This window comes from Drosophila kikkawai, chromosome X (genome assembly GCF_030179895.1).
Source record: "Drosophila kikkawai strain 14028-0561.14 chromosome X, DkikHiC1v2, whole genome shotgun sequence".
Lineage (NCBI taxonomy): Eukaryota > Metazoa > Arthropoda > Insecta > Diptera > Drosophilidae > Drosophila > Drosophila kikkawai.
In genome coordinates this window covers 2,243,398-2,264,950 of record NC_091733.1, presented here as the reverse complement: position 1 = coordinate 2,264,950, position 21,553 = coordinate 2,243,398, and the positions used below count along the sequence as shown (strand labels likewise).

At 39.1% G+C, this 21,553-nt stretch overlaps 1 protein-coding gene across 1 annotated transcript in view; it reads right to left on the bottom strand.

The window, feature by feature from the left end:
* The window catches only part of ORY (Occludin-Related Y), a 370,091-nt gene that overhangs the window by 302,950 nt on the left and 45,588 nt on the right, over nucleotides 1-21,553 (bottom strand). The window contains exons 3-4 of the mRNA XM_070288344.1: nucleotides 2,974-3,597; nucleotides 2,590-2,906 (exon numbers count right to left, since the gene is read on the bottom strand). Of these exons, the coding sequence (XP_070144445.1) occupies nucleotides 2,590-2,906; nucleotides 2,974-3,597 (941 nt within the window). The remainder of the gene's footprint in view (nucleotides 1-2,589; nucleotides 2,907-2,973; nucleotides 3,598-21,553) is intronic.

Sequence of the window (21,553 nt, the reverse complement as noted above, 5' to 3'; positions counted from 1 at the left end):
AAATACTCTTGGAATTTTTGATATGGTCTTTTTTTCTTAGCTTTGGGGCTAACGCTAAGACTGGTAAAGCGGTTATCCTCAAGGTTGGGTGGCCCGGGGGCCATGATACCAATTTATATATTTGCACACAAAATGAAAAAAAAAACACACGTGCGCGATAGAAAATTTGAAAAAGGTATTGGTCAAAGAGAGCGAATAGGAAAGAAGCAAATTAGCGAAAACCACTGATAGTTGGAAGGACAACGACGCACAGTAGCGCCTCTCGAACAAAAGGCGTTGCAAAAATCGAAAAAGTCATAATCACAAAATCGATTTAAACCATAAGAAATCGACAGAGAATTTCCCAAGGATTCCGAATCTTTAACCAAAAAAATTTTCAGATTTTTTTTGAGGAAGATATGAGCATTCAAAGTCGAAATTGTTTTCCGTGTATGCGTCATACAACAAAAAATTGGTAAATTAGTCGACTTTCAGGTAATATTACACAAAAACTACATAACCAATGGTCTTGATTTTGCTTTTAAAAGACAGGTATATTCATTACCTCTTATTGAAATTTAAAAAAAGGGTAGTTTTGCGTGGGCTTGTACAGGTAAATCGCTACCTGCCAGGTGTCCATTTTTTTCACCTTTTTCTGGCTAAAGTAGTCTATAACTTCTGAAGCTGCCCAGAGCCGGCGACTACACTATGACTACGCACTGCGTGTGTCTTTCCTGAATCAGAATCCGTTTAGAAAGTCTGCGTCCAGCTGCGACTCTGGCATTGCGAAGCAAAACACTGAAACAACTCAGGGTAAAATATACCAAAATACCGACACAATTTCATACAAACCAACAAAAAATACTAACTGTAGCGCTCACGGTTCTGCAGCGGTTAAACTTAGAACAAAAAAAAATTTTTTTTCAGTTTTCAAATTATTTTTATATAAGCAAATACATTAAAATAAAGATAAAAAATTAAATAAAAAATATTTTTAAAAAATTGTCTTCATTGAGAAAAAAATATTTCTTTACTTTGATACCCTTTAAAAAGGCGAATGAGTGGGCGTGGCAGATTTTCCAATACATATGTTAATTTTACAACAATTACCTGTCAAATGGCGTTTAAATTATTTAGTTATCTTGTTTTGTTCAAAAGTTATGATTTTTGCAACGTTAAATGAGAAAAGGCGCTACTGTGCGACGTCCGCACTCGAAGATAGATAGTCGGTGACTGTCTAAAATAATACAAAATGGCCATATCTCAAAAATTATAAAAAAAAAACTTTAGAAAACCAGGCAAGTTTTAATTTTTTTTTTCAAAAAATTTATCGAAAATTTGTATGGCAGCTATATGATATAGTCGTGCGATTCGTCCCGTTCCGACATATATAGCAGTGAGAGTAACTATATGCAAAGTTTTATTCAGATAGCTTGAAAACTGAGGGACGGACGGAAGGACGGGCGGATAGACGGGCGGACGGACGAACAGACGGACATGGCTAGATCGGCTCGGCTGTTGATGCTGATCAAGAATATATATACTTTATAGCAGAGATGGGCACGAGATCTAACGGTTTGGGTATCAGCTCGGCCAGAAAAAAAACAATAACAACAACCCCAAGCGTTGCTACGCGTCGCAGCCACGCGCCACACAGAATGTGTGTACACTGACAAAAACTTTTTGAGTAGATCAAGATCTTCAGCCAATTTTGCGTGCATTTATGTCCGCCTAAGAAAAACGAGTGCAAAAGAAATCCAAACGTTTTTTCTTTAGTGCAGAAGTTAACGCCAGCCGCGCAGGTCCCTTTAAAATTGTTCTTGTTTTTGAGAGAATGTGCGAGTTCGGTCGCTTGTGTTTTGTTGTTGCAAACTCGGGACCGCGGCGATGTGCTCGCTACCTGCGCCAAAGGTGGTTGTTTTAGTAAATCTTCACGGTTCGCTGATCGCGAGGACCGACTGCAATGTGCGACTTGCTGGCGCCTCCGAAAAAAGATAACGGTTTGAGCAGTGTGAGCAAATTTAGCCACGGCGTGCCCATCGCTGCTTTATAGGGTCGGAAACGTCTCCTTCACTGCGTTGCAAACTTCTGACTGAAATTATAATACCCTGCAAGGGTATAAAAAAAATTATAAGCTCGCTGTTTTTTTTAACATATGTATTTTCAGATATGGTACATTTTTTATTTTAAAATTTGGGTTATATTTCACGCAAATCGGACAACTATATCATAATGCTGCTATATGAACGATCGGGGAATTAAATTATAAAATAATAAATTAATAGAATTATAATTCCGTAGTTGTTCAACGTATTTTCATCTACTCTAAGATAAGAGCTTTTTTTAAACTTAAAAAAAATTCTTTTTATTAAAACTAAATTATTATATTCTATATAAAAATAAACTATTTTTACATATTTCCTGTTATTTTTCCTATTAATTTGGATCGATTCTTAACTGCAAGCCTATACAAACTTTGGCGTGCCGAAGTTAGCTAGCATTCTTGTTTTTATTTGCAATTTGTAAATTTTATTAGGGATTTATACAGTGAGGATTAAAATGTTTTTTTTTTAATACCAATAATTTGTGCTTAATTATAATCTAACTTACCTTGATAGTTTTCGATGCGCTCGTGCAAAGTTTCCATTTCTTGTGCCATTTCATCTCTTTCCTTTTCTGCCTTTGATTTTAGAATATAAGCTTCATCTAGTTTAACATTTAACTTGTTAATATCCAAATTTAATGAACTGATCATGTTTGCTTTTAGCATCATATCATGCTTTAAGTCTGCCATTGAGTTATTTAATTTAATGATATTACTTCGGAGACTGTCTCGCTCACGTTGTAGTGTCTCTTTGACTCGAAAAACTTCATCTGTTCGACCATTGGCATTTAAAACATCCTTCTCTAATGAATTAATATTGTTTCTGTAAAGTTTGCAAAAATAGTTTAATAAGACAATTTATAATTTATTTAAAAATGAAGACAACATACTTAAGCCTTAAAATTTCACTGTTTAACATCATAACCTTTCGATTCAATTTATACATCCGAGTTGTAGCATTGTTTTGATCTTCTATTGACTTTTTCAGTTTGCTGCTTAATTGACTGACTGCATTTGATTTCTCTTTTTCAATAAACCTGAGCTGCTTAATCATTTCCTCGTTATTTTTCTGATTTTTGGTCAAATCTGCAATGTCATCTTCATATTTGTGCATTGCTTTATTTAAAGCATTAACTTCACTTCTGTATTTATCCAAATGCACCCTTTGCCTGTCGTAGTCAGACATTTTTTGACTTAGTTTTCTTGTTGTCTCTGCTAAATCTCGATTCGCTATATCGAGTTTTATCATGGTTTTTCCGTGAGCCTCTTTTTGTTCTTCCATAGTCTTCATAAGAGCTCGCAGCTTGGATTCTACGTTTAACCGTTCACCCTCAGCAAATTTAGCTCTGGAAGCCATTTTACTCATAGCGTCTTCATTGTTTCGGATGATATATTCTAAGTTTTCGGAATAATATCGGTTGGTAGCTAATCGTTTTTCAAGATCAACAACTTCTCCAGCCAAACGGTCTCGTTCTCGAAGTATTATGTTCTTATATTTGGCAAGATGTCCGAATCTTAAAGGTAAAATGGATTAATACATGAATATATTAAATAAATAAGCTAGCTTGTCGTTTATAATTTAAATTGCAATTGGAAATTGATCGATTTAGACCAAATGAAACCGCTATCTTTACATATGTAAAAATACATAACAATTTTATAAAATTGACTGTTTGCTCCTATAAGAGTTGTGACAATCTTTTGGGGCTGTGATAGCTTAGAGTTGGCCAGGATTCGTCTAAGAAATTATCCGTTTCTTCTCGTGGGACGAGAGAGACCTTGTATTTATTGGACTAGTCAAGCTAACCCGTTGCTAGATTAAAACGCTAGCGAATATGCAGTTAAAGTACATATATTAATAAATATTGAATTCTACAAATTCAAAGATAATGCCGTGCCTTTTTTTCCGAGTCGTCAGTATCTGTGGGGACAAAGACAGGGTAGAAACCCAAAATCATCTTTCACTTTCATAGCGAATGGTCCTATTTGTTTTGCGCTCCGAATTTTGTTGTTTTCTTGTGAGCGTCTTCATTGTTTCGGATAATATATTCTAAGTTTTCGGAATAATATCGGTTGGTAGCTAATCGTTTTTCAAGATCAACAACTTCTCCAGCCAAACGGTCTCGTTCTCTAAGTATTATGTTCTTATATTTGGCAAGATGTTCGAATCTTAAAGGTAAAATAGATTAATACATGAATATATTAAATAAATAAGCTAGCTTGCCCTTTATAATTTAAATTGCAATTGGAAATTGATCGATTTAGACCAAATGAAACCGCTATCTTTACATATGTAAAAATACATAACAATTTTATAAAATTGACTGTTTGCTCCTATAAGAGTTGTGACAATCTTTTGGGGCTGTGATAGCTTAGGGTTGGCCAGGATTCGTCTAAGAAATTATCCGTTTCTTCTCGTGGGACGAGGGAGACCTTGTATTTATTGGACTAGTCAAGCTAACCCGTTGCTAGATTAAAACGCTAGCGAATATGCAGTTAAAGTACATATATTAATAAATATTGAATTCTACAAATTCAAAGATAATGCTGTGCCTTTTTTTCCGAGTCGTCAGTATCTGTGGGGACAAAGACAGGGTAGAAACCCAAAATCATCTTTCACTTTCATAGCGAATGGTCCTATTTGTTTTGCGCTCCGAATTTTTTTGTTTTCTTGTGAGCGTCTTCATTGTTTCGGATAATATATTCTAAGTTTTCGGAATAATATCGGTTGGTAGCTAATCGTTTTTCAAGATCAACAACTTCTCCAGCCAAACGGTCTCATTCTCTAAGTATTATGTTCTTATATTTGGCAAGATGTCCGAATCTTAAAGGTAAAATGGATTAATACATGAATATATTAAATAAATAAGCTAGCTTGTCGTTTATAATTTAAATTGCAATTGGAAATTGATCGATTTAGACCAAATGAAACCGCTATCTTTACATATGTAAAAATACATAACAATTTTATAAAATTGACTGTTTGCTCCTATAAGAGTTGTGACAATCTTTTGGGGCTGTGATAGCTTAGGGTTGGCCAGGATTCGTCTAAGAAATTATCCGTTTCTTCTCGTGGGACGAGAGAGACCTTGTATTTATTGGACTAGTCAAGCTAACCCGTTGCTAGATTAAAACGCTAGCGAATATGCAGTTAAAGTACATATATTAATAAATATTGAATTCTACAAATTCAAAGATAATGCCGTGCCTTTTTTTCCGAGTCGTCAGTATCTGTGGGGACAAAGACAGGGTAGAAACCCAAAATCATCTTTCACTTTCATAGCGAATGGTCCTATTTGTTTTGCGCTCCGAATTTTTTTGTTTTCTTTGTATTTAAAACAACTGGGATTCAGTTTTATTGTTAACATACAATTTTCAACTTTGCCGTTTTGCTACCTCGAATGCAAGTGCATAGGCCTTTCTGTGCTTAATTAATTCTTTAAGCTTTGCATTCTCTTGTCCCCCTTTTGTGTTGCTTATATCGGCAGTTAAGTTCTAAGCTCTCCTCTTTTTCTGCTCTCCTACGCTTACTCTCCCGTTTGTTCGGCACTGTAGCTGATGTAATTTCCAGTACCATAAAAATGGAAAAAAAAACATATCCTTCTCAACCTCACGACAGGCATGGCAACAGTACATAACTGTTATGTTATGTTATATTTTTCTTCATGCGCCAGACCAGAAGCGAATTAAATGAGTTTATTTTTTTATTTTTGCAAGATATAGATACACTATTTGGACCTTGTGACACCAAGCACTTGCTTGTTCGTGTTAGGTGTTAGTGGGCGCAAAGGAAGTAAATAGAGAAGGATGCGAGGAAACTACTATTTGTACAGAGGACTCTAAAGGGTTCATGCTGTTCAAAGGATGTTCTACAGTGGGGCAAAATGGTATAAAGGATCTGGTGTTTCTACTCGGAACGTGAAAATTTGGCTGACCGAACAAGTCAGCACTTTCCACGACACCGCGGATAAGGTTAGGAAGAATGTAATTCATAGCATGGTTCAACGATTAGATGAAGATGGTAAATTACTTAGTTGGACTCTCCTAGTATACCATGGTAACCTCTGGTTTCACGTATGGCGAAAAGTAAAAAGTTCTTTCGAGCCGATTCTATGCGTCTACTTTGGACGCCATACTGAGAGAACAAGTGAAGTATATTAGGATATTGTAACATAGGGGTCAATGAATTCCTCCGACCACCACACCAATCACACTTCTGGCTTTATTCACCTTGTACGAAATATGATCAATAAAGTCAAGTTTATGGTCCAGACGGACACCCATATCATCAACTATATTAATTCTTTCCGAAGAGCACCAGTTCAGCGTACATATTTTAGGCTTAGGAACGACAAGGGTAAATATCATTATCTTGCAGTTAGGCCGCGCGCACACTACGAGCTGAAAGCGGAGCTGACGGCTGACGGCTTATCAGCTCTCTGAAACAAACACACTACTTGTATGAGAGCGCGCACACCGAGAGCGGAGCTGAGCTTAGAAATTTGCACTGAAATTATCAGCTCGCTTATATCAGCTTTGCTTTCAGCTCGTAGTGTGCGCGCGGCCTTAGAGCCATTTAAGTTCAATAGGTTTTCTCGTTTGAAAATTGTTAAGATCTGTCTGTAAGTCTGACTGCACACAAAGTTTGACGTCGTCAGGTACATAGGTATTCTGGAGTTAGTCTACACTTTGGGCATATCGTTGATAAAAAATAGAAACAATAGGGAACACAAATGACTCCCTTGCGGGACGCTAGATGTAACCCTAAAAACATAAGGAAGTTTATTTTTAAAGACGTCCTTTTGAATCCTGCCATTCAGATAACATGAGATCCAATTAAGGAGATCAATTGGAAGTCCCATTAAATCGAGCTTATGGTAAATTTTCGCAAAGCGAATGACTTTTTTTCGGCGCACAGTAGCGCCTCTCGAACAATTAGCGTTGCAAAAATCGAAAAAGTCATGTTCGGAAAAGCGACTTTAAGCATACTTATTCGACAGAAAATTTCACAAGGATTCAGAATCTTGAATAAAATCTATTTGTTTGTATGAGTGTTTGATAGTGTGAGTAGGCTTCGATGCCTGGCAAAATAGCACATAAACTAATTGCCTTGTTTGTGTCGCACCCAGCACTTGAACTAGGTGGACTGCAGTTGGAGGAGTAAAGATCTCTTTGAGTTGCAGATGATTACTGACTTTATTGATTCAAACTTAACGATATTTATAGCTAACAAAGTGCTTGCATTTACGAATATTAATGATAAAGAATAATGTAGGTTGCTAGTGCATGCGGAAACAAATATGCTTCTGATTACAAATATTGATGTGCAAGAATAATGTAGGTTGTAATGGTATATGCGGAATGAGGCTATTGCTCCATCCCACTTCATCGCGTCAGCAGAATCTACATATGCGCTTGACCTGGTAATTGATACTTTATTTTGGCTGCATATGAGAGTGCTGCGACTGACGAATTACAGATTATGTAATGTTATGATTATGACTTATATATATATTGCAGCGACTGAACATTCTCCCGGCCGTTGAACGGGTGTTCAACCTTCAGTAATGTCGAACGAAAAACTCCGTGGGGTAGGTTCGGGTGCTGGCTGTTCAATTGCTGTCCGGGGATTGGGGCTGCATTGTGGTGTTCTCCAATTGACTCGTCGATATCGTAGACTCAGGGTCACGATCAGTAGTATTGATATTGATAGTGCCGCATAGGCGGCTACTTGATGATGGTGTACAACGCTGACTTGATTTTCGTACTTCGCATCTTTTAGTTTGGCCAGTTGTTGTTGTAGGGCATCTAATTCGCCTAATTCTGCGTCGGTTATCTTTGTTGTCGATTCTCCGACTGGTTTCGGTGTCTCTTCTATGTCTATCTTGGTGATGTTGCCAAAACGAACATATGCTGCCTTTGTCTCGCTGCGCCTTGTGCTAAATGTACTAACACTGATTTTTGAGTTACGAGCCGTGCAACCTGCGGCGAGTGATAGTAAGCCTGTTCCTTCCATTTGTACTGTGGAGGGAACTCCCTTGCATACCGCCTGCAGTTCGATCGGACTGTGGGTTGCAAACATCCATCTGTTTCGTTGATGTGTTGCTGACCATATTAAATCGGACTTCGATTTAGCAGTCTCACAATCCGTTTCAGTCTTGTTATTGAACAACTGAAATTCACATCGATTATCTACGCTAAACGTAGCTTGATGATTGACGCATATGTGTTCATCCTTTGGCAATTGTAGACATTGATCAAACTCGTCAGTGGTTAGTCCCATGAATTGATCTCTATGGGCATTGACAGTTATGATACTTGTTTTGAGCTTGAATTCATGCCAGCTTCCTGCATTCCATGCAGGGATGGGGATGACGCTGAAAACTTCTTGCTGCGCTATGGATACTATTGGCAGCGTTATTTTGAAGATAACATGGTCAGTGGTTGTTGTTCCCTCGGCATGCATGATTCGATAGAGTTGTATTACGTCATTTGAAGAGACTAGCAGCTGTTGAACCGGTGGGATGTGCTCCCTTATCTGATCAAGTTGATCCCTTAATTGTTGGGGAGAAACTAGCATGGGGCTAATTGTTCGGTGGCGGATGTCGGTAAGAACGTTGGTTATCTCATTTTGCATTCGCTGCATTCCATTTGCCAGTAGAGTGAGCTGGGCTGTCAGGATCATGAATGCTTGTTGCAGGTAGTTGCCTTGATATTTTCCTCGTTCTCTGGTGAGCGCATCTATTTGTCGTTCTATGTTTCGTATGCGGTCGTTGGTAGCTAAATTGCTTTTCCTTACCACATTTATAGTGGAATCCAAGATTGATGTTTGGTTCTTCAATAGCATCATTAATACGTCCTCGTTTGATTTGACATCGTTTATGACCTTGGACATATCTTCAGCATACTTGGAATCCAGCACGCCAAATAATGAGTTCGCCACATTACCGACTATATCTAGCGGTGATCTTCGCTGCCGTGAGTGATTAATAAGCTCATTTCCGGCTTGTAATTCGGCATGTAAGTGCTGGAAGTGCGCATATATAGAGTTACATGCATTGACGTTCTGTAATTCTGAACACTTGTGTTTGAGTTCAGTTATCCCGGCAGCAAATATTCTCATATCACTCCAATATGGTTGCAATATACGATGATGGTCCATTCTGAAATTGCCATTCTAGAGGTCCCGATTCTTTTATAGAATAGTCCTTGCTGATTTGTGAAATGGGTGACCTTTGTTTGTTGTCCCATCGCTAGTGGCAGAATGAGTAACATTGCCAGCAGTGTTGGAAGGATCGAAGGTGACACCTTCCTCCTCTATGTTGGCATTTCATCCTTTGACGTTGTATCTTCGATGGAACCGTGCGGACGTTTGACGGCGGTTTCTTCTTTTAACAGTGGTGCGAGACGAGTCACTGACCGTTTGAAGATCCCAGATGCAGTCTTTACATATACTACTCGGACATGGTTGTCCTTACCGGGATAAGTCTTCACTATTCGTCCCATTGGTCAACTCATCACAGGCACGTTGTCTTCCTTGACTAGCACAAGTAGTCCCTCCTTCACGTTTTGTAATGCGGTTTTCCACTTGTTGCGCATCTGAAGCTCTTGTAGATACTCCATAGACCATTGGTCTCAGAACATTTGCTTTAATCTGGACACGAATTCCCATCTTTTCACCAACGTTTTCCCTGGTGAGGCTAGATTTGCATCGGGAGCGGCGGTCAAAGGTTCACCAATCAAAAAATGGCCAGGAGTCAGAGCTGATGTATCTGTTGGATCAGATGACATCGGTGTCAGCGGTCGGGAATTGAGGACTGCTTCGACTTCCACGATCACGGTGTTAAGCTCCTCAAATGTTAATGAAGCTGTGGCTGTGACTGCCGTTTCGCAGATTTCACCGCAGCTTCCCAAAGCCCGCCAAACGATGGTGCTCGGGGCGGTATGAACTTAAACTCCACTTGCTTTTTATTGCAATGGTTTATAATCTGTTCTTGAGCCTTGTCGGTGAATATAGCTCCCTCTAGGGCCTTCAATTGATAATTGGCACCGACAAAGTTTGTTGCGTTGTCACAGTGAATAGTCTGACATTTTCCGCGTCGACCCAAAAATCGTCGAAGTGCAGCTAAAAATGCATCTGTTGTCAAATCACTTACTAACTCCAGATGAACTGCCTTTGTTGCAAAACAGCAGAAGACTGCTATGTAAGCCTTATCAGGTCTTTTTCCACGTAGTTTGTGATGAATCCAAATCGGTCCGCAGTAGTCAACACCAGAGTTAAAGAATGGCCGAGCTTGTGTTACTCGGTCAGCTGGTAGGTTGCCCATGATTTGTTGCATCAACTTGGGCCGTGCCTTTGTACATCTGACACAGCTGTGAATTATGCTTCTTGCCATTGTTTTATCATTGAGAATCCAATATTGTTGTCTGGTAATGGCTCTTAGAGCTTGAGCCCCGCAATGCATGCATCTCTCGCAGTAGTATTTTCACAAGTGGATCGTTGTATGGAAGCAAAATTTGATGCTTCGCGTTATATGGAAGGCTAGATTCTTCTAATCTACCTCCGACTCTGATCAGTCCATCGTTTCCGATTATAGGACATAGGGAGACAATCGAGCTCTTTTTGTCCAATGTTTTGTGGATTCGGAGTTTTTTGTATTCAGCACTAAAATCAATTTGCTGGATAGGTCGCAGGATGATGGTCCTTGCATTGGTTAACTCACCGACACACAATGTAGTTGTGAGTGATCTGTTTTTCTTGTTACAGAACCGCATCATATAGGCTACAATACGTTGTAGCTTATTGAAGCAGTTCCTGTGGTTGCACTTGTAGAGTACACTGCCAAATTCATTTTGACATGTTGGCAAGCTGATGTGATTGAGCCTGCGTTCTAGATCGCTGGGGGTGGTAGTTGGTACCTGAGCCCACTTGTCGCGAGAGCCATGTAGAAATAGAGGTCCATATAGCCATAGATTGTGTTCTGCTAACTTGCTGGCGGCAATTCCTCTTGATAGTACATCTGCTAAATTGTCAGCTGATAACATGTGACGCCACTGAGATTGGTCTGGTATGGAGACGCGGCCAAAAATAGTTATAGTTGATGTATCGTTACGAAATTAATACCAAAAATCAAGAAAAATGTTTTAAGTATATGTCCAAAAAATTGGCCATGTAGCACGTCTATATCATATAGCTGCCATAGGAACAATCTGTTAAAAATCGTCATTTAGTATTAAAAACTTTTTTGTTTTTCAAAATATCTTAACCAATTTCACAGATAATATGTTTGGAACAGGTTTATGCATTCTTAACAAATTTGGTTAAAATCGGATGTCTATATCTTATAGCTCCCATACAAAATTTTTATAAAATTATTTTTTTCCAAGAGCTAAAATTAATTTTTTATCTCTTAATGAGAATGTTGGTGAAATATAAGTGCCCAAAAGTAAAAAAAATTATTAACTTATATATTGTGTATTTTATTTGTTTAGCAACAAATGGCTAATTCGGTGCAAAACTGCCCACTGTTCAAAAAAATATTTTGGCGAAACGGCTAAAGTTAGCTTAATGAATTAAATACCATAAATTAACAAAACATTTGAGACATTTTTTTTTTCATTTTTGTATTAAAAAATATTTACAGGCCTACGCTTTATTGCTAATCTCCTGAGTCCCCACAAATAAAAGTTGGTTTTCGGTGTACATCCTAACTGTCCACAAAAACGTCCGATATCAAAAAAATGTATTGCATTCCTTAAAGAATTAGTGCCCCAAGGTACTTAAGGGACGTTTTTATTTTTAAAAATTGTTCACGATTTTTTATCAAAATTGGAACTCAAAACCCCGATTTTCGAGTAAAAAATTAAGTTAATTTAAATATATATATATATTAACATTAAAAATTTAAAAAAGCTTTACGTGAGTACCTGTACAATTAAATTTCAAAGTTATGTTCAAAATTTCAAACCGATTGGTTAAGTATTTTTTGAGTTATAGAGTACACCGATTTTCAAAATGACATTTTTCAGGAGAACGCTTTAAACTTTGTGATTTTCATACATCGAACACCAAACGACTTCCGTTCAACTACCCATAACTTCGTCAATGTTGTAATAATCGATGTAAAATTTTTACACAATATTTTAAGGATATTAAACCTTTATTTAATAAAAAAAAAAAAAATACCAAAAAAAAATTTAAAAACCTTACCCTAACTTGTGTTAGTATTTTTAAGATTAAAGGCACATAGGCAAATTTCGGCAAAATTTTTTTTACCATTTGTCACCCCAAGAGCGCGACAAACACATTGGAATACATATGAACTGTAGATTATTGTGGGGTCACAACTATAACTTTAGCTAAACATAAAAAATACGTTTAAAATATAGACCAGAAACATGATTGTTTCACATGAATATAATGAAAACAATAATTATTTTTAATATATTAAATTATATCTCATTTTATAGAAAATACCTTGAACTTCAAAATCCATTGCAAAAAATATTAATTTGGACACGTAATTAATAATCGGACCACTTCAAAGTTCGGTTTGGTTGTGAAACACTCGCGATGCGCGTAGCTACGCTTTGCAAATGAACACATCCTGACATCCTTAATTTAATTTTTAGAAAGTCCTGTTAGATTTAAAAAAAAATCTGTTATGCCACAAAGAAGTTTTGAAATTTAAGAGACAATCTGTTTACTTTTCGTACATTTTTGTTGTAATAATTTTTTTTATTTTTGGCCTATGGGCGCAACCACTGTGCAGCCGAATCTGACCATAAGTATCCAGGTACCTTATCGTTTGGTATACGTAAATCCTTCCGCACCCTATGGGTTAGCTCTGATCCCAAGACTGCGGCGCATAGTTCCAGGCGAGGCAGCGTCTCTTTTGCTGTCGGCGCTACTCTTGACTTTGAGCACAGTAGCCGAACAGACACTTGATTGTTCTTATATGTGGCTCGGACATAGATTGCTGCTCAGTATGCCCGCTCTGACGCATCGACAAACGTGTGAATTTCCTGATTAATGGGCACCTTTCCGTCAAAGATGTGCCGTGGAATTTGTAAATTTTTCAATGCTTGTAGATCAGCACGATAATTTTTCCACTCAGTTTGCAGCAGTTGAGGAAGCTCGTCGTCCCAGCCCATCTTCAGCTCCCACAGGCTTTGCATAAATATCTTAGCCTTTACCACAACAGGAGCGAATAGTCCTAGTCGATCGAAAATTTGTGACGCCTCTGAGCTCACTCGTTTGGTGATGGTTGACGCTTCACTTTTTTGGGATCGCCCACATAGCTGATCCCTATGTGGTACCCAGATCAAACCCAATGTTTTCACACTGTAGTGTTGAAGGGTTTCGTCTAATTTGACATGGTTGACTATGTCTTCCTTTGGAATTTGTGCAAGAACTTCGTCATTGTTGGAGCACCACTTTCGGAGCTTGAATCCGGCTGGTAGCAGTATTTTGTTTAGCTCTTGTTGAATCTGAACTGCTTCTGGGATGCTATTTGCTATTGTGAGACAGTCGTCAACATAAAAATCATGCTTGAGCACGGCTGCTCCAAGCGGTAAATTCTTTTTGGTTTTCTCAGCCAAGTAATCTAAGCATTTTGTAGCTAGGAATGGAGCTGATGTTGTACCGTATGTTACGGTTTTAAGTCGATAATACTTGAGTTCGTCTGATGGATTCTTTCGCCAGACGATTAATTGATAAAATTGATTATCAGGATGTATCCATACCTGGCGATACATTTTCTCTATATCGGCTGTGAACACATACTTGTGAGTACGGAAACGTAGCAAAATTGCAAACAGTTCGCTCTGTACGGTGGGTCCAGCATAGAAAATATCATTTAACGACTTGTTGCTGGTGGTCTTGCAGGAAGCATCGAACACTACGCGTAGTTTTGTAGTGCTGCTTTCGGGTTTTAGCACACAGTGGTGCGGGATAAAGTAGTGATCCGTAGGTATCCTTGTGAGAGGAACTTCTTTCATGTGTCCAAGGCTTTCATACTCGTCCATAAAATCTACGTAACCTTTCCAGACTTCCGGTGATGTTCTGCGCTCTAGTGCCAGGAACCTGTTAGTTGCAGTTTTCTGCGATGCCCCCAGGGTTGATGATTGCTTAGAAAAGGGAAGCTTTACTATGAACCTTCCATCTGCTGCGAATTGGAGATTTCCTAGGAAGTGTCTTTCGCAATGAGCCTCTATCGGTGATTTTGGTTTCTCTTCCGTTTCTAGGTTTTCCAAATTCCAGAAACGTTCCAAAAGCGTGTCGATTTGGTCCTCGTGGTTACAGGCGCGCAAATTGCTGCTTGGTTGTTTTCTGCAGATACTTTTCCGGCGACAATCCAACCAATTTTAGTATTTTGTAGGACCGGGCCGCCTGGTTTTACCATCATCTGGTTTGGCAGTAGTAACGAATAGTAGTGCTCAGCTCCGATAAGCATGTCAATCTTTCCTGGCTTATCAAAGTTTGCATCTGCCAGAGCGATGTTTTGAGGGAGTCGTAGATTTGTTGGATCTAGCCGGTTGATCGACTATAATGTGTGGTAACACAAAGGCCTCTACTTGCTGAGTAAAGTCATTATGCATTGATTTCATTTGCACATTCACTCTAGCTCGACTAGTCTTAGGATTGCCTCCAATACCTTCGATATGTAATAAAGTACCGTGGAGCCTAAATGATAGCTTTGAAGCCATTCGTTCAGAGATCAAGTTTATTTGAGATCCTAAATCAAGCAGAGCTCTGAAAGTGGCCACCTGACCATTGCTTGCTTTTACTGATACCTTGACTGTGGCCAGCAGATTGTAACTCTTGTTACTTGCTGCCCCTACAGAAGGTGATTGTGGTTCAGTTGCTGCACCTGATGACTTTTCAAGATGCACCAGTGTATGGGGTTTTTTATCGCATTTAAAACACAAACGGCCTCGGCATTCCTTTGCCTTGTGGTCGCTACTGAAGCAGTTGACACACATTCGTTGTTTTTGTACCCAATTGAGTCGTTAGGGTATTGGTTTATTACGGAAGTCATCACATTTGTATAGCCAATGATTTCGTTTGCAAAATGGACAGCTTGGTAATTTTCCAGCGCTGGCAGAAGTGCATGTTGGTCCCTTCTGATCCCTTTTTGCTTGTTGACTTCTTTTTCCTGTTCCCAGTACGCGAATTCTCTGGTCGAGGAAGTTAAGTATTGTGTCGAGACCTTGCAGTTGTCGAGAACCATCCAACGACTGTTCGTACAAGGCTCTATTAGCAATATCCAATTTTTGCTTGATGATAGCAATCAATATTGTATCCCAGCTGGATACATCAATTCCTAGTCCCCTTAATGATGCCAGGGACTCGATAGTTGTTATTTACAACTCTTTCAGTGATTTCGGATCGTCACTATTTGTGTGGTGTTGCAAGAGACGATTAAGAATCGTGTCGGCTACGTGTCGGGGATTGTTGTATTCGTCAACCAATATGCCCCATGCGCTTGTGTAGTTTTCTTCTTTTAGATCGATGTGTCTTATCAATCTTTCTGCCTCTCCAGTTACGGTGCTTTTTAGATACCACATTTTTCGTACTGTCGGCATGTTGGTGTCATGGACAATGCATTTGAATAAATCAAAAAACTGCGTCCATTTGAGTAGATCCCCATCGAATTTGGGGATGCTAACTCTGGGCAAGTGTACATCTTCATTGCTCGATGCATTAGTTTTTGCCCCTAACACCTTTTGGATATCCCTTTCCAGTCGGAGAAATGACTGCATGTCGTATCCTCCCCTGACCGGGTCTTCGTGTTCTTCATGAACAGCGAAGTGGATCTCCTGAACTTGTGGCCATAGTGATTTTATCAAATCACTTGTAATGGTTTTTCCAGTCTCTGAAAATTCTTTCAGAGCCCGATGGATAGAGTCTGATATGGCTCTTTGTCGGCGACATGCCGACATGAGTTTGCCCACAGGCTGCTGTATGCTTGCAACGTCTGCGTTTCCTTGGGCATGGCTCGTAGTTTGAGCCATTGCGTCAGTTATGGCGCTTCGATACTTGTCGTATGAGTCACGACAGTCTTTGTAAAACCTTAGATATTCCGAGGTTCTATATTTCTCCAGAACATTACGGTCATTTTCCGCAAATCGATTCCACGCTTCATCGATTGCGGCCAACTTAGATTGATAGTATGTTGGGTTTTGTTTCCTCTCCGCAGAATCTTTCTTGAAATTGCGGATCAGTTTTGAGATCTCTTGACTGATCTCTTCCTGCAAGTCTGACGCCTCTGTGGCTGCTCGCTCCTCCATGCTAGTCATGTTGAAAAGTGCTATATTCTTGACCCGTTGGGAGTGTTTTATTCGCTTTTTAAGCTGGATACGCTCCTATTCGCAACCGTTCAGTGGTCTAAAAAATTAGCACTTGTTCACTTGACTTGGAGAACACACTAGACTCTAAGTTCTAGTGGAAGGATTTTTTCAAAGGATGCCCAGGATTGTTCCAAGAGTTTGGGGAACTTGACTCGTGGGACTTGAATTGTTCTTAGGACTTGATCGTCAGGCCTGAATTGTCGTCAGGACTTAATCGTCAGGACCTGAATTGTCCTTAGAATTTGATCGTTAGGATGTGAATTGTCGTCAGGACGTGAATTGTCGTCAGGTCGTGAATTGTCGGCAGGACGTCAGGACGTGAATTGTCGGCAGGACATGAACTGTCGGGGTCACCAAAATGTTTATATGAGTGTTTGTTAGTGTGAGTAGGCTTCGATGCCTGGCAAAATAGCACATAAACTAATTGCCTTGTTTGTGTCGCACCCAGCACTTCAACTAGGTGGACTGCAGTTTGAGGAGTAAAGATCTCTTTGAGTTGCAGATGAGTACTGACTTTATTGATTCAAACTTAACGATATTTATAGCTAACAAAGTGCTTGCATTTACGAATATTAATGATAAAGAATAATGTAGGTTGCTAGTGCATGCGGAAACAAATATGCTTCTGGTTACAAATATTGATGTGCAAGAATAATGTAGGTTGTAATGGTATATGCGGAATGAGGCTATTGCTCCATCCCACTTCATCGCGTCAGTAGAATCTACATATGCGCTTGACCTGGTAATTGATACTTTATTTTGGCTGCATATGAGAGTGCTGCGACTGACGAATTACAGATTATGTAATGTTATGATTATGACTTATATATATATTGCAGCGACTGAACACTATTTTAAGACTTTTTTTATGAAAGATATGAGCATTCAAAGTTTAACTTGTTTTCGTTTTTTGTATCATACCAAAAAAAATGGGTAAATTGGTCGACTTTCAGGTAATATTACACAAAAACCAAAAAACCAATGGTCATGGTTTTTACTTTAAATGATGCCACTAACCATACAACATATAGACTGGTCATTTCATACAACGAAAATGGACACAAAATATTCTTAGCGAGCGGTCCCATGTTAACTGTTTGCTGTTAGCGACAGACCGTCTGTTAGATTTTAGCTGTTAGCGCCCGGTCCCATGTTAGCTGTCAGCTGTTAGCGCCAGGCCTTTACATGTCTGCGTGTTCATGCATTCACGTACACGGGTGCATGTGTGCGATCGTTTCATTTCGGCCCAGCAAGAATATTTGGACTTTTGCTTCTTTTCGCGCTAGGTACCCTAACAATATGGGCATATTCGCTATTGGGTTAATGATAAAAATAAGAATGTTATATGTTATAATACATTTCTTAATGTTTCAGCATACATTTCATATTTGTTTACAATTCAAATCAGTGGCAGCAGTGAAATGTGTTGCATATATGTACATATGTATTCGAATGAATAACAATCCATCTATTAAGATAGGAACAGGGCATATTGCAGTCGGTGCTCGCGATCGCTTGTACATTCTGTGTGCTGCAACGCGTCGAGAGTCTCGACTGCAATATGCCCTGTTCCTATCTCAGTAGATGGATTGTTACAGTGGCTCCAAGTTTATTTCGTGCAAGAATTATTACCAATTTTAAATCGGCCCTGCCGGATAACTAAAAAAGATATCTCTAAAATTTAAACGCAGTATTTTAAAAAAACACTTTGTTTATTTAACTAACAAAATGTTATTTTCCTAATCTTTAAAATAAATTAAAAAATTAAATAAATAGAAAAAATGTGACAATTCTCACACCCAAGCTTATTTCGTACAAATATTTTAAAAACGAAAAACAGCTATTTTAGACTTTAAAACCCAAATTTTTTTTTCTATATAACTTTTTTAATTACTAGCAAATACATATTTTATTGGTTTTAGATGCTGGCACTACATATTTAAGGATATACAAGAAATTCTTTGTGGCAGTACGGTACATGAGTGATCAAAGGAAATTACTCCAAAATCACTTTAAAAGTGACAAATATCATCGTGATTTTGCCGATATGTCAGTACCATGTACCATGAGTGATCAAAGGAAATTACTCCAAAATCACTTTAAAAGTGACAAATATCATCGTGATTTTGCCGATATGGTTTCCTTAACACCACTGCATTCCATTACATAATTAAATCATTTTTTTGTAGGAATTTGGTGGCAGATTGGGGTCGAGATAGACAAATACTTATAAATTTTTTAGTGGGCTGTGTTGTATTATCCTTAAAATAAAGGAACAGGAGATACTTACAGTTCCCAAATTAGATGCATTATATTGAGCACGGAATATGTAACAAAAGTAGTGTGAATTAGGTGCGTCCTATGTTGCAGGATCACATATTAAGAGGTCAAGTAGTATCAAAACAGCCATTTATAAGCAAACATTACAGCAAGGATCGTCTAAAATCTGCATAGAAGGTTATAATTCACTCGATTTTCTTTCGGAATGATTTTATCCTTACATATAAGTACAAAACTAGCCAATTTAGTTTTGGATGGACTAAAATATGTGCTGTGGTGATTGAATTCCGTCCTGTAAAATAACCACCTCAATGCATTTATAAAGCAAGGCGGATTCATTCCATTGTTGGGCCTGTATGGCGTCAATTGGCGTGACGAAACCAATTTTTTTTAATGAAATAGTAAAGCGATATGTTTCCTTAAAAATTAAAGAAAAATATGCTAAAAATGTCATAAGAACTGCGCCTACGGGATCGTTTTTGGTAATATCAGACTAAGATCATATGTGCTCGGCAGGCTTTGTGAGCGAACAAACGAACAAAATTGATTAAAAACATTACAAAAATCAACATTTCGAAGTGTTACTACAAATTTTAACCAAAAAGTAGACTCAGTCATTATAAAAAAAGCGATAAAATAAATATTAACTCATGTTGGAGGGGGGCGGCTTTAAGCTGAAATGCACTCGATAAGAAAAACACGTAGGACTTTCGGTTTGTTGCGCGACGTGCGTCGGGTGTCTTTAATTAATCAGAAGTAAATTGGTACTGAATACAAAAGAACAAAAACTAAAGCTAGGGAGAGCGGATTAGAAGCTCTAGGACTGGAAGTCCGGAGGAAGAGGGAGAGAAAAAGAGAGCGTGAACATTCTCCCCCCCCTTGCGAGGATACGCAACAAAAGTACCAGGAAGTATTATCTCTGGAAAGCGTAGGATAACGCTGAGCGTTCGTCGGCATGTAGAAGGGTGTGGTGATCCTGTCCACACGACTGGCATCGGTCGCTACTTCGACAGGATCCTCCGGAATGGTGGTGGGCCAGGCAGTTGACGCAGTACTTCCTGTCGATGACTGTCTGGAGCCGTTTCTTCGCATCAAGCCGGAGAAAACGGTGGCACTTCCGAAAAAGAATGGTTCCCTTGGCAGACTCGGCATTGGTAGGATAAAATACCTCGGGAACGTCTGCTCTTGCTGTCGTCGTACGGAACCCAGTAATTGGAATCGGCAGAAGTGGTCACTCGTGTGGAGAACGAGGAAATTCTTTGGATGGGTGCAGGAATTTGTGGTGCGTCATCACGAGGATTCGGACCACTGGATGAAGTGTTGCTTGGATGCAATATTGTGTGATGCCGACCGTGACAAATAAGACAGTTGTGGGCGCTTGTGCAATTACGGAGTGGATGACCGCTTGCAAAGCAATTTAAGCACAACTGTTTTTTCTCAATGTATGAAGTACGATCTTCTATCGTCATTTGGAGGAAGCGTGGACATTTACGCACGGGATGGTTCTCTGCAGAACACAAATCGCATCTTTTGGATAAGTGAACAATCCGCGTACTAAAGGCTTGTAGTACTCGCGGTGCCACGATGGATTTTTTCGGGTTGGACGGACTGAGGCGTAACGTAGGAGGCTGGAGAGAATCGATGGTTTACAGAGATCTGTGGCGCTCAGTAAGGAACGAATCAAGTTCTAGCCACGTCGGAATTTCGGTTTTATTTGGTAGGGATAGCTCCCATAAGGAGAGCGTTAGCTTTGGAAGCTTCGAGGAACACGAATAAACCAATAGACAATCCCAATTATCCGTAGGAAGGCCGGACATAGTTAGAGATGTGAGGCAATTTTGAATTGTATTCTGCAGCTCCTTCAAGGCTGCTGAGGATTCGCGTTCGATGGATTGTATGTTTAGTAATTTCTTCAGTTGGCTGTTCACCAACGCGCGTTTATTTTCGAAACGCTCAGATAGGTTTTTCCATGCTGAGCGGAAACCGTCGTTGGTGAGTGGCGAATTTGAAACTATGGAATGAGCTTCACCATTCGTCTTGGCATTTAAATAGAATAATTTTTCTACAGGGGTCAGCGTAGGATTGTCGATATAGACCGCTGTGAAAAGGTCTCGGAAAGTCGGCCAGCGAAGATAATCGCCCGAGAAAACTTCCGTTTCGCACGATGGAAGCCGACAGCCAGACGGAAAGGAATTTTGGGGCGCAGGAGGTTGGACTGGAGCCGCTTTGGAGGAGATCGTATCGGTCTGTTCCATGAGCTGGGCGGCACACCATCCGTAAATAAAATAGGAGTAGTCGTATTTTTCCTTAAGAGTAGGCAAGGTGTCCTCCTCGCCCTGAAACCCAACTGAAATCAGCTCTGAACAATCTTCGTACTCTGCCTCGACCTTATCCCATAGCGCTCGGACTTGGTCGAGATGGATTTGGCAAGAGTACTTGGATGGAGTGGGTGCTGCTGGATTGCAGACTCTGGAGTCAAAGTGACTCAAACGGTCACAGATCAACGTAAATTTGTTTAAAATTGAAGGAGCCATTTTGGATATTTTTTTTTTTTTACAAAAAATGTACTATTAATATATATATTAAAATTTATGGGTCGAAGTTTGATTGGGAATTTAGGAACCAATCGGACTCGTAATATTTATTTTTGAAATAATTATTATATATAATTAATTGTGGAAAATCGTCTTTTTCCCGTATGGAATTTAAATCGGGAATGTTTGAATTAATTTAATAATTCCGGTCAGACGCGAAAATACGGTCACACTAATGCGTATGGAAGCACACGTGGATTTCTAACTTATTCGTTAGTTCAAATTTTAATATAAAATATTTTAA